The sequence below is a fragment of the Hordeum vulgare genome, chromosome 7H (assembly GCF_904849725.1).
Source record: "Hordeum vulgare subsp. vulgare chromosome 7H, MorexV3_pseudomolecules_assembly, whole genome shotgun sequence".
In the NCBI taxonomy this organism is placed as follows: Eukaryota; Viridiplantae; Streptophyta; class Magnoliopsida; order Poales; family Poaceae; genus Hordeum; species Hordeum vulgare.
In genome coordinates, this window is record NC_058524.1 from 1,739,250 (window position 1) to 1,751,985 (window position 12,736).

At 44.2% G+C, this 12,736-nt stretch overlaps 1 protein-coding gene across 1 annotated transcript; it reads right to left on the reverse strand.

Moving 5' to 3' along the window:
* Nucleotides 1–9,096: 9,096 nt before the first annotated feature.
* On the reverse strand, nt 9,097–11,144 carry LOC123412931 (O-methyltransferase ZRP4-like). The gene is made up of 3 exons (XM_045105891.1): nt 10,689–11,144; nt 10,155–10,454; nt 9,097–9,396 (listed from the first exon to the last, which is right to left on the reverse strand). The coding sequence occupies exons 1-3, from the start codon at nt 11,082–11,084 to the stop codon at nt 9,097–9,099; spliced, it is 996 nt and encodes a 331-aa protein (XP_044961826.1). The 5' UTR covers nt 11,085–11,144.
* Nucleotides 11,145–12,736: the final 1,592 nt, after the last annotated feature.

The window sequence follows — 12,736 nt, forward strand, 5'->3', positions numbered from 1 at the left end:
TGGGAGGGAAAATTTCCTATTCAGCGCCCGGCCGTGCATAAACCAAACGGTTCAACGTACGGATACAGGTCAGTTTGACTAAACTACGAAATTTGGGTCACTCCACTGAACCATATATTTTGTTTGGGTCGCCACTAACGTGAGCATCATTAACGTACGTACGAGACCACCATGTATATTTTCATCTTCGGTTCATAGTTAGTATTTTCTCGCACTATTTTTTACCAGGTAACCTTCTTCTAGCTTATGAAAACTAAGGCTCGCATGTCATACACACACAAAAAAATATGGCTAACAATTTAAGCACCAAAGCTAAGGCATGTTTGGCCAAAACAGCTAGTGTGGCAAACTATTAGACCAGCTACCGGTTTTAACTACCATGCTGTCAATTACTACGAGTTGTAAACCCGATCGCCATAACGAAAATAAGAAAAAGCGGCCGTCTGAAAATATTAATAATCGTGGTAGTGTAGTGTCACCATACATATATAATATATCAATGAAATGAAAACAAACAAAAGCAAGAAATTGGGTTTTCCAAGGAAGAATAAATCAGTGTCACATGTATTACTCTTAAAAAAGGAAAATATGTTTTTAAAATCAAAAGACAGAATTTATACATAATTTACAGAAACTTTGTGTTTTATAATAATATAAAAGAATAAATATATAATAATGCAAGTTCCACAAAAAGGGAGTTTTCTAAGAAGAATTGAATTAGGGGCATCAATTTACCATTAAAAAGTAGTACAAAAATCAAATATTGACAAAATTTTACACATAAAAAAGCTTTTTAATGATATCCAATAATAAGCATAATAGTGGAAGTTTCTACGTAAAAAGAAGTTTTCTAAGAAAGATCAATTAGCGGTATTGATATTAACTTTTTTTTTAAAACAAAGCATAAAAATATACTTCTTCCGTCTCAAAATAAGTGTCTTAAGCTTAGTACAAATTTATGCTAGAGCTAGTACAAAGTTAAGACAGTTATTTTGAAACAGAGGGAGTATATAAAAAACAGGAAATATATAGGAAGCATCTAGCCGAGTAGAAACATCGACTTACCTCAAACAGGGACATGCCAAAATTCCACCACTGAGAAAGAAAAAAACGAGAAACTTTTTTTGCTATATGTTACTCGATCACTAAAGGGACACATCAGCGATCAGGTGAAATCCTGCGCTCCACTAATTACCCCATTTTGATTTTTCTGCCTTATTATCCTCCACCACTCATTTTCCTTGCCCCGCTCATACTTTTCCCCATACCTGTCCACTTGATTTCTTCTTACTTTTTCTTCCCTTTCCAATTCATGGATGCTTGGGAACACACGGGTGGCGTTTAATGATGAAGCCACACTCATTATTTGCTATGGTATTAAAAGGAAAATATTACCCGCATTGCGATTTTATGGACGCTAAGAAAGGAAGACACTCATTGCTTACTTGACGAGCGATTATTAGTGGACGTACAGTTCTAAATATGGGGCTCATCAAAAGGGTGGGAACAGGCATAAAGATTAATATTTGGGAAGATAAATGGATCCCGTCTAATCCGTCACTACACCCCTTGTGGAAACCTGATAATACTCACCTAACTCTAGTGTATGACCTCATTCGCGAAGATGGAACACGGGATGATCGTCTCATAAGAAACTCTTTCCTCCCTCATGTTGATGCAATCTTCTCTATTCCTCTAGGTGGTTTGGACCGTGACACTTTAACCTGGGCATTCGAGAAACATGGTATCACTATTAGAAAACAGGGCTTTAGTCCCGGTTCGTAAGGGCCTTTACTCCCGGTTGTGCAACCGGGACAAAGCAATCTGGACAAAAGCCCCCCTGGTGGTGTCAAAACCGACGGATCTCAGGTAGGGGGTCCCGAGCTGTAGACCTTGAATCGATGGGTTACAAGGGACGAAATAGACAATGTTTATCCAGGTTCGGGCCCTCTTGAGGAGGTAAAACCCTACGTCTTGCTTGACTATATTGATGTGTTTGAGAAATACATATTTGATCTACCTCAAGATCGTATGAGCTAAAACCCTAGATGAATCAACCTGGTACAAGATTGAGGACAAGAGATGAACTAGGGTTATGAGAGGAGATGGTGCTGATGTAGATGTTGATTAATATTGGTCTCTCTAAGATGAGAGTATTGTTGGTGATGATGATGGTTCCGATTTCCCCTTCCGGGAGGGAAGTTCCTCTCGCGGAATCGCTCCGCCGGAGGGCAAAAGTGCTCCTGCCCAGGTTCCGCCTCGAGACGGCGGCGCTTCCTCCCGAAAGTCCTCTCCCCATTTTTTCCAGGTCAAAAGAGAGTATATAACAGAAGATGGTCGCCAGAGGTGGGCTGGGTGGACCACAAGCCACCAGACCGCACCAGTGGGGCTGGCGCGCCTTGGTGCCTGCTGGTCACTTGGCAACCCCCTATGGTACTTCTTTCCTCCAATATTTCTCATATATTTCATAAAAAATCTCCGTGGAGTTACATCCCATTTGGAGATGTGTAGAATAGGTATCTCTGAAGTAGCTTTTTTAGGTTCAGAATTCCATCTGTCGGGATTCTCCCTCTTGGTGTAAACCTTGTATATTATGAGATATAATGCATTAGAATTACTCCATAAAGTGGTACAATGCATAAAAACACTTTAAATAAGAGTAAATAAACATGATGCAAAATGGACGTATCAAGTTCCCGAAGCTTAGACCTCGCTTGTCCTCAAGCGAAAGCCGATAACAAAAATCATGACCACATGCTTTGAAAGAGAGGTATAAAAACAATATATGAACATAGTAGCATCATGCTTATTATTATAACAGCAAATAAAACTTTATAAAATATTGCATCACAACACTTTCATCATAAAGACTTCTTATAAACAAATAACAATTCATCACAACATCGAAGTATGAAGCATAAACTCTATTAAAAAATAATAAATTATGTTTTTAGTCAACTTTGCAACATAATTCATCACATTTTCACAAAGGGTCACATATCGGAGCTTTTAAGCAAGTCTACATACTTACTCATCATTTAGTCTCTTATGATTGCTAACACTCACCGCATACATATGGCCATGCCTTTTGTGAAAGTAAAACCGTGTCTCTTGCAAAAAAATGAAAACGCGTTTTTTTCCTTTTCGAGAGGCACGTCGCGAAGGCAAAACCGTGCCTTTTGCTGAAGCAAAACCGTGCCTCTCGTAAAAAAACAGAAATTCATGTAAAAAACACATTTTTTCGCGAATATATATATATTTTTTATCCAAAAGTTACGAAAGACCGTTGAAAAACCATAACACTAAAAAAATAAAAAAACACTCAAAAAAGACGAAAACGCGTGCGAAAAAAAAAACAAAATCCGAAGGGAATGCTCAGAACGCGACACGTGGCGGCGGCTGAAAACGCGCCAAGTGGCGGCTCGCGGATGCGATCGCTGAAAGGCTTACGAGGGAGCGCTCGCTAACTAGTTGCTTCCCTCTTTCAAACAAAGTGTGGCTCATTCACAAACAACATGGGCCAGGCCAATTATAAGATAAACAAATATGCTACAGTATATGTTTCGTCATGAATCTTTTTTTACTTGTTTTTGGTTTCTTATTCTCAGTTTTTTTCCTTTTCGTTTTGCTGTTTATCTTTTCGTATTGCTTTTCTTCCTTTGTTGTTGTTTATGTTTCATTAGTTCATTTTTTCCTTTTTTCATATATCTAATTCTTTATAAAATGTTAAGGATTCAATAAATTTGTTCACGAAAGAATTATAGCTTGGAAGTTTAAATTATCTTCTTGTTCCAAAAAAATTGCAAAACTAAAAACATATTCCCACCTTTTCGAAAACAATTTGTGTTTTAAAATTGTTCAAGGATTTGAAATTTTATCGCATTTGACAAAACAAATAATAAAAAAAATTAGAATGCTCGTTTAAAAAAATAAATTCGCTACAGTCAGCTGCAAGTATTCAATAATTGTTCAATTTTTTTAAGTGTTCACATTTTTGATAAATGTTCAGATTTCAAAAATTATATTGCGTTTTGATTTGTTCAAAAAAAAAATTCACAACTTTTGCAAAATATTCACGTTTTAAAAAAAGTTTTCCCTATTTAGAAAAAATGTTTCTATTTTGACCTGCTGGGTTTGTATTGCGCCCTAGGCACTTATGGACGACCTGCAGGCAGGTACTTTGTTAGGCATCTATTTAGAAAAAATCCTGGATTTAGAAAAAATCCTGGATTTGTTAGCCATCTCCTTTCTCGATGGCTTGCAGGTACTTTGGCTCCTGCCTCTTGGGGATGTTACAGCGGCGGCATGCCTCCTTGCCCTGACTTTGATATGACAGTGAGTGGGGCCGGGCCACTCTGTCTATTCGAACCGTCGCGTCGGTGCGAGGATTGAAACGAGTGGGTGTTTCACTCATCATGGCAGGCAGGTTTGCTCTGATTCATGCACCCATAGCTATAGGACATGAATGGGAAACCGCCTGCAGGTCATGGGGATGCAAGTCATAAGAGCGGTGTGGGGTCAACAGGAGCCATTTCAAGTTGGCCTGCATTCTTGCGCCGCTGCTTCCCAACACTTGTGTGCTCCACCGCCATAGCAACGTTTTTCATCTTCCGACACCCCAGCAACGAAATATGGGCCCTCATGTGCTTTCATTGGCGCCCGCAACAACGCGCAGGTGACCAGGGAAGCGCAGAAAAAGCGGAAAGTGGTGAATACAACTTCACCACCTCAAAACCACCAGAATTTTAACATCGCGAACTTCATAACGTTATGGGAGTGTTTTGTCGGGGTTGCTCGCATTTTGACCTCTTCCTACGCTTCTTTTGCGTCAAGGGCTAGCTAGATGAGCGGTGGCTCCCTTCGTGATATCGGAGGGCCGGCTGGTTTTCAGCTGCATCCCTTCTTCTCCCTCAACATCCCGAGATCAATGGGGGCCTGACACAAGAAGTGGTTCTAGTGTTCGGTCACGAGATGGTGTGTATATATTTCTTGCACCTCTTTGGTTACCTCAGCTGAAAGGTTGAGATTTAGTCAGCAGCAAATCTTCCTTCACACGGGAACTGTATGGTTTATCAAATTAGAAAAAAAAACTCCTAGGCTCAACAAGTAGGTGTCTTCCACCCTGACGCTAGCAGAAACGTGGACCTGCACACACACAAATAACTTTGCTCCCAGCAAGTACAGAGAGATGGTCAATCTCTCCGGCCTTATAGTTTGCAAATGATCAAAACACAAACGGAAAAAGTGATAGTGATTGCAAGGGAAAAGTAAATGAAAGCGGTAAATGATGGAGGTGTAAACAATGATGATGATACCGACCGGAGTCACATGATGTTCACTAGTGATGTCTCTCTCCCAAAAGACGATAAACAACTATGCTTGGGGTAAACAAATCACAGTCGAGCAATTGACACAATTATGAACGCACCGCAATGCTAATTATGCTACTTGATAGTTAGAGACTCAATAGTAATGGGCAGCACACCAAGACAAGTAGACCGTTTACTCATCAGCATCTACTTACTAATCATCCATCTTGAAATATCTATTCAGAACATCTCTCCGGTATTAAGTTGCGAGCCCCACCCAAAGTGTAAACTCAAAGCAACGTACAACTGCATTAACGAACTATGCGTAAGGTAAACAATCCTTGCAACCGTGGTCACAAGCACCGTTGTTTTCTCCCTGGTGGCAACAACACATCCCGTAGTCTCATGCTTCTGTCACTCAAGCTAGACATCGAGGGGCATGAACCCACAATCATGCATAACGCTCCCTCTTGGAGTTACAATCTATTACTCGGCCAAAGCAATAAATAGCAACGGAGAACATGCATGAATCACTAAATAACATAATATAAAAGGATAATCAAATATATAACTCATAACAATCTGAACATAATCTCATAAACCATCGGATCCCAACAAACCGAGCATAGCAATAGCAAGAAAATTACATAGATGCCTTGATCATGTAGGGCAACTCACAAGGACTAACCATTGAAGCACAAGGCTGAAGAGAAGACATCACATAGCTACTGGTCATGGCCCCATGGTCCAAGGAGGATTACTCACGGCACGTCCGAGAAACGTTCATGGCGGTGGAGAAGCTCCCGGAGATCAATCCTCCCTCCGACAGGGTGCCGGGAAGAGTTCTCCTGACACCCCGATCTCGAAAGCACTGCGGCGATGGAACGATGGAGAAATTCGCGATTCTGGAAGTTCTCGAAGGGTTTCCTCACAGAGAAATAAATATAGAACAAAGGAGGGCACCGGAGAAGATGGGCCCCCCAGGCGGCCTCCTGGCGCGGCCAGGAGGTCGCCTGCATCTCGCTCTACAACTCCGTCATGAAGGTCGTCTTCATCACCACCTCCGCCGCCAACGTATGGTACAGGCCCCGCCACCCGCAGGTGCGCTGCATCTACGACCGCGACCAGGACACCTTTCGCCATGTCTTTCTCGTCGCCGCAGCCTTCGTGCTCGCCCTGATCTTCAACGAGCGCTTCACCTTGCACGAGGTGATGTGGCCTCATCTCTCTGCCAGAACACGATCTTCAACGACCAGAACACGGCGTGTACGCACGGGGAACCGGTGCAGAACTGCTCATCATCGGGGTGTATGTCGACGACCTGGTGATCACCGGTGCAAGGGAGCAGGAGGTGCTCGGGTTCAAGAAGGAGATGCAGCAGCTCTTCTACATGAGCGACCTGGGCCTGCTTCGCTACTACCTCAGCTTGGAGGTGAAGCAGGAGCCTGGTCGTACCACAATCACGCAGACGGCGTACGCACGCAAGCTGCTCGACAAGACTAGGCTCACCGGCTGCTACTCGGTATGCACTCCCATGGAGACACGGTGCTCGCTGAGGAGGGAAAGCAAGGAGGCTGCGGTGGATGCCACACTCTACCGCAGCGTCATCGGCAGCCTGAGGTACCTTACACACACACGCCCGGATATTTCATTCGCTGTGGGCTTCCTAAGCAGGTTCATGGAGGCACCAGCAGCGGATCACTATGCAGCAGTGAAGCAGCTCCTTCGATACATAGCCGGTACACTAAGCTATGGCTGCATGTATCGTTACGGCGACGGCGAGCTCCTGACAGGCTTCAGCGATTCTGATCACGCCGGCGATGTGGACACCAGGAAGAGCACCTCAGGCGTGCTGTTCTTCCTTGGAGGAAGCCCTGTCAGCTGGCAATCCCAAAAACAGAAGGTTGTCGCTATCTCATCGTGTGAGGTGGAGTATATCGCGGCAACATCTGGCTTGCGCGCCTCATCGGTGAGCTGATGAACCAAGCAACGGCGCCATTTAGTTTGTTCATCGACAACAAGTCTGCGATCTCTCTCTGCAAGAACCCAGTTCTCCATGATGGCAGCAAGCACATCGACCTACGGTACCACTTCATTCGGGACTATGTTGAGAAGGGATCGGTGGCCGTGGAGTTCGTCGGTACCCGGGAGCAGAAGGCAGACATATTGACGAAGTCGTTGGGCCGTGTTCGCTTCGAGGAGCTGCTCGGCAAGATTGGGATTGGCGACGTCAAGATCGTTCGACAAGGTTGAGGGGGAGATTGTTGGCTTAAACCCTGTCTACCCCTTACTCTGCACTCTCCTCTTCTTCAGATAAGTGTCGATAGACACATTCAGTTTCGACAGAGTCTAGCTAGATGTTCGTTTTTCTGTTAGCACTTTTCTCTCGCCAGTTGGTTGCGATTTGCGTGTCGTGGCTCAGTCGTAGTAGGCCTAGCTCGAAGCTCGGATCATGGGGATGGACGTGGTCAGTAGTGGAGCGCTTAGCTCGGGCATGATCAGTTGTATTCGCGATGAATAAGAGGAAGAAAGATACCGAAAAGCTGCAGAGGTTTTAGCAGCACAAAAACTTTCTTCAGATTAACACACTGCTTCTTCCTCCCTGCCCTCACTCGATCGCTAGAGTTGGGGCGACATCCCTTAGGGATTATTTTGTTGTCGCTCCATCCGCCGCCCTCTGTGTGTCCAGTTGACGACCTCCGCGGTATGGTGTGGTTGCCTGGTGCCCTATTTTCTTGCTTTCCGCTCTTCTTCGGTTTCTTTTGTTAGTGCATGGCGCGCGGCTCCACGCGTAAAGATCTCACATACTTGGTTCTCCGGCGATTCGGATGGGCTGCCGTCTTGGGCAGTTGGGTTCGAGATTTTTCTGGAGTCACTGTCCTGGTGGTCGAGCATGGTGTGTTGTCTCTTGCCTCCACATCCACTTGTGCAAACATAACTTTGTGTAATGTTTTTAGCCGGCGAGGTTGCCACACTATCGGCTTCAACTTCTTCTAGTCTAGTGAGGCCGGCCTGTCGTCTGCGTCCTCACGGTCGGACAGTGATAATAGGTCTGCCATGTCGACGCTGCAATCCGAGACCATTTCATCCATGAAGCAATCTTTGGGTTTGGGTGCGTGGTCGATGTGGCAGTTGCTGCATACCATGCATGGCGATGAGTTGTACGTCCTTTGCGGAAGCGTACAAATATGCATCCCGTCATGGCAATGAGTTTTTTGCTTTGCCGAGAGGAGCTCTCGGCAACACATTCGCTCGGCGTAGGACGTGTGACCTGCCAGTCAGGCGGTGGACACGTGAAAGCGTGATATTCCTTTAGTTGGCCGAGAGCAGATCTTGTCGTAGGACGTGAGACCCGCTGGTGGACACGATTTGTTTGCTTTGCATCCGCTCGGCGCAAGACGCGGGACCCGCCTGTCAGGTGATGGACACATGACGGCTTGATATTCATTGTAGCATTTGTTGAGAGCAGCTATGTTACATTCATCACACTAAAGGGCTGGCCTCACACACAGGACCACCCTGCTTTATTTTCCAACCGGGCCACACCCCTTTCCGTTACTTTTATAACGGAAATACAATTTTTTGATAGAGCATAGTTGATGGGAAGGAAGGGACGCGAGCTGGGAGCAATAACAGGAAACCCGCTAGAAATACTCGTACTAGTAACATTTCCTATGGGGCGAAAACCTGTTATCACTATGACATCTCTAGAAATTGGGTCACTGTGATAGTTGGACGAAAACAAAATCCACACGCACACTTGAATCACTAGTAAAGGACCAGATGTTCACGGGTAAAGCTCAATGATCGATCGGACACCCAGAATCGGGGTGATTTTGAAGTCACTGAATCCTGCCGCCATGATTATCTTCTTCCACTCCTGCTCATCTCGTTCGATGCCATTGACGAGCATGATGTAAAGATCGAACAAGACTTGTGTCTCTTTGTGCTTCAGGTCTTGCGGGCCCCCACCAACCACCATGTCTACAATTATCACCTTTCCGCCAGCGTCTTTTGGAGCGATAGCTTTATTACAATTTTTTAGTATTTTGATGCAGTCATCGTCGCTCCAATCATGCATAATCCACTGAAACAATTGAAGTTTGTTACGAGATTTGCATTCGAAAATACCACAGTGTACTTGGGTCAGTATGCACCCGAATGGCAAAAGCTTATTAAAAATAGCAGAAAATCAAGAAATTCTGAAACATTTTGTACTAACAAATATGGCTGAATGCTATACTCATATGTGAAATTTCTAGAAGAATAACATGCCTGCTGGTCTGGGAGGAAAAGGACATAAAATATACTAGAATAGTTGTATTTTTTAGGGCACGGTTTTGTCTAGAATACCTCCGATGTCGTCTCTTGGTCACTACCTCAGACATCCAAAATCATGTTTGTGATAAAAATATTTGAATTTTTCGACATCCAGGGGTGCATGTGCACGGAGTGGCAAAAAATTCACTCCAGTTAGGCATTGTGATAATGAAAATTGACAACATTATGACTATTTAGCTACATCTTTCCTAATTTGCCTAAATGGACATTGTCTCTAATTCAATATGGCAGAACCTCAGTCTCAAATTAGTTGACTTCTTGTATCTAGACAAATTGGAGTCAACTAATTCGGGACCAAGGAAGTAGTACAACCTCCGTCCCAAATTACTTCTCTTAAATTTGTCTAGCCACGTGCCCGTAGCTAGATAAAGTTAAAATACGATTAATTTGAAACGGAGGGAGTATGGATTATACTCCATTAGCAAAGGGCCTGTTGTAATTAAGAAGCTGCAACAAGATGAATAGATACTAAGACCAAAATAAGCGAGAGAATTGTTGACGCACCTTTAGGAAGACAACATCTGCCGGTGGAATGCTCTCAAACATGTCGCCCGCAATGTACTGCACGTCGGTGCCACTAGGAGCCTCGGCAATGACATGGCCGAGGTCCATCACGCTGCACTTGATGTGGGGGAATGATTTCGAGATTGCTTGTGCCGCCCCACCATGGCCTCCGGCAACGTCGACCAGGGAGCCTATACCCTCGAAGACGCTGCCGCACTCCCTGATGGCGATGTCCATGAGGAACCGGCTATCGGAGGCCATGGCGTCATTGACGATGGTGTTGAATGCCGCATTATGGTGCTAATAATAGGCTAGGTGTATAGGCATCGTAGTTTACTTTTACGCACGTCGGATGTGGCAGTTTTTTTTCTCAATTTCATTTTCGTTTTATTTCATACCTCGAGCTGTCGAGCGTGGAGCTACGTGGACATCACACGTTGTTTATTTTATCTTCAATAAGATGGCTGCATGCATCGATTGATGCAGAGGCCGGGGGCTCGTTTCCTCCTTATCAAAAAAATAATTATGGAGGACTATTTCCCAGAAGGTTTTGCCGTGCTTCAACTTGAAAAGGTCTGGTTCTGGCAGCTTGTGCTGGAACCAGGTCCCGAGTTCAGAGAAGGAGGAGACGATGTTGGGCTGGAGCTGCAGGTTGATGGCGGGGACAATGTTCACCGAGGCCGAGCTGACGAGGAGGTGGGACACTGCTGTGAGCGTGTAGACAAGCTCCACTTGGACGTCGTCCCTTGGACTGGGCTGCTGGACGCCGAAGACGCCGGAGACAGTGAGCACACGCATAAGGCGGCGCAGGCAGCAGATCTTGGACGGGTGGAGCGTAGCTACAGCTACAATTTGGGAGAGGGTAGCGGCACCGCCATGGTGGTGGATGGCGTCGGCGATGCCGAGGTCCAAGCAGGACTTTAGTGCCATTGATTTGACGTAGCCAAAGGAGATGTGCCAGAGCTCGAGCTGAGCATCGAGCAAACCCTGATCGGTGCGTTGCTCCCGGGTGAGCACCATTATTTATGTGAGTACAGTTTGGGTTTCTGGCTATTCGGTGCGCAGTGGATGCAGAAGAGAGCGCTCTCTATTCCTATTTATAGAGGAAACATGTCTTTTCTTTTCTTTTCGGAATTAATGGAAAACATAAGGAAACATGTATTCTTTATCAAAAAATGCTAGACCTATGGATTTTTTTTACATGAGGTTACGGACTGATACGTTTTCCCTCTCACTAATCTCCCCCCCGATTCTTAGGGTGGGGCCGGCCTCATCTAAGGATCAATCAAAACAATTCACCTCATCTTCGCTAAGAATCCTGTAAAACGTCCATACTTGTAGCAAAGCTCATTCTTTATTCTGGTCCTCCGTTCTGGTTCATCTACCTCAGCTATTACTCTCCTAACAATGTCCGTCTTGTTTGGTTCTTGGCCCTTCCAAGGGAGGGTTCCGGCCTATTTACATGCGGACTCCTAGTGGAGTAACTTAGCCAGTAACATAGCACACTTTAAGATAATGTTACTTACGTGGCATGTACTATTAAACACGAAAAAAGCTGTTTAGAGTACTATAATCTAAAAAAAGATGAGTCTGCAAGCTAATAAATGAACTCATCTACACCACTACTACTAAGTTACTTTGCACTAAGAAGATAGTAACGTAAACTAGTGCCACTATGACTAGAGTAGGGGTCTGTTTGGCTACATGCATCAAGTTCAATCAGACCCGCTTGATGCACCTTTTTTCTTGCTTCTATGTATAGTTGGTTGCATGTCAATAGTTAATGCTCCTTTACACAATCTTCAATAGAGTATAATGGTATGTCTAAGGGCATCTCCAATGGTTGTAAGATAGTTGTTGGTAATTTTGACACATAGGATTTTTGATGATGTGTCATTGTAATAAATGAGGAAAGAGAACAAGGTTGTATGTAAATTAACCAACACCCTTGCACAAGCTCCAATGTAGAACGAGAGAGCACCTTATTTATTACCTCACATCTTATTGGGCAAACTAGATATAACCCATTGGAGTAGTTGTATGTTAAGGTGTTGGCTGATGACATGGCATATTTTACCAACAAGCTAACCAACAAACTGTTGGAGATGCCCTAAATGGTAGCTGGAACTACATAATGGATCAACAATGATCTGTTTTATGTTCCTTTAGTAAGAAGCAAACTTAATGCATGTACTACCTCCTTCCCGGTTGGCACACGCATATTCCTAGGCCAAGAATTTGGCCGATGAAATGCAAGTTAAACGCCATAACCCAATAATATTATATATACTTGGGACATATAACTCGCATTTCATTGTCTAAATTGACAACCTAGTGAAGTAGTGATACATCCAGGACTTATAAATACGAAACGAGGTAGTGGTTGTTGGCACGTTACTAAAACTACTTTGTGGGTATGTTCAATACCGACATATCTTTAGACTACTCATGGAGAGTATGATTGATTACAAATACTGACGGAGTATCTCAGGAAGTGAACTACGGTAATTTGAGCACCATTTCATTTCTCTAGCCGATTGTTAAATACGGTGGTGGGAGTGTGAATCATCAAGAGGGACATG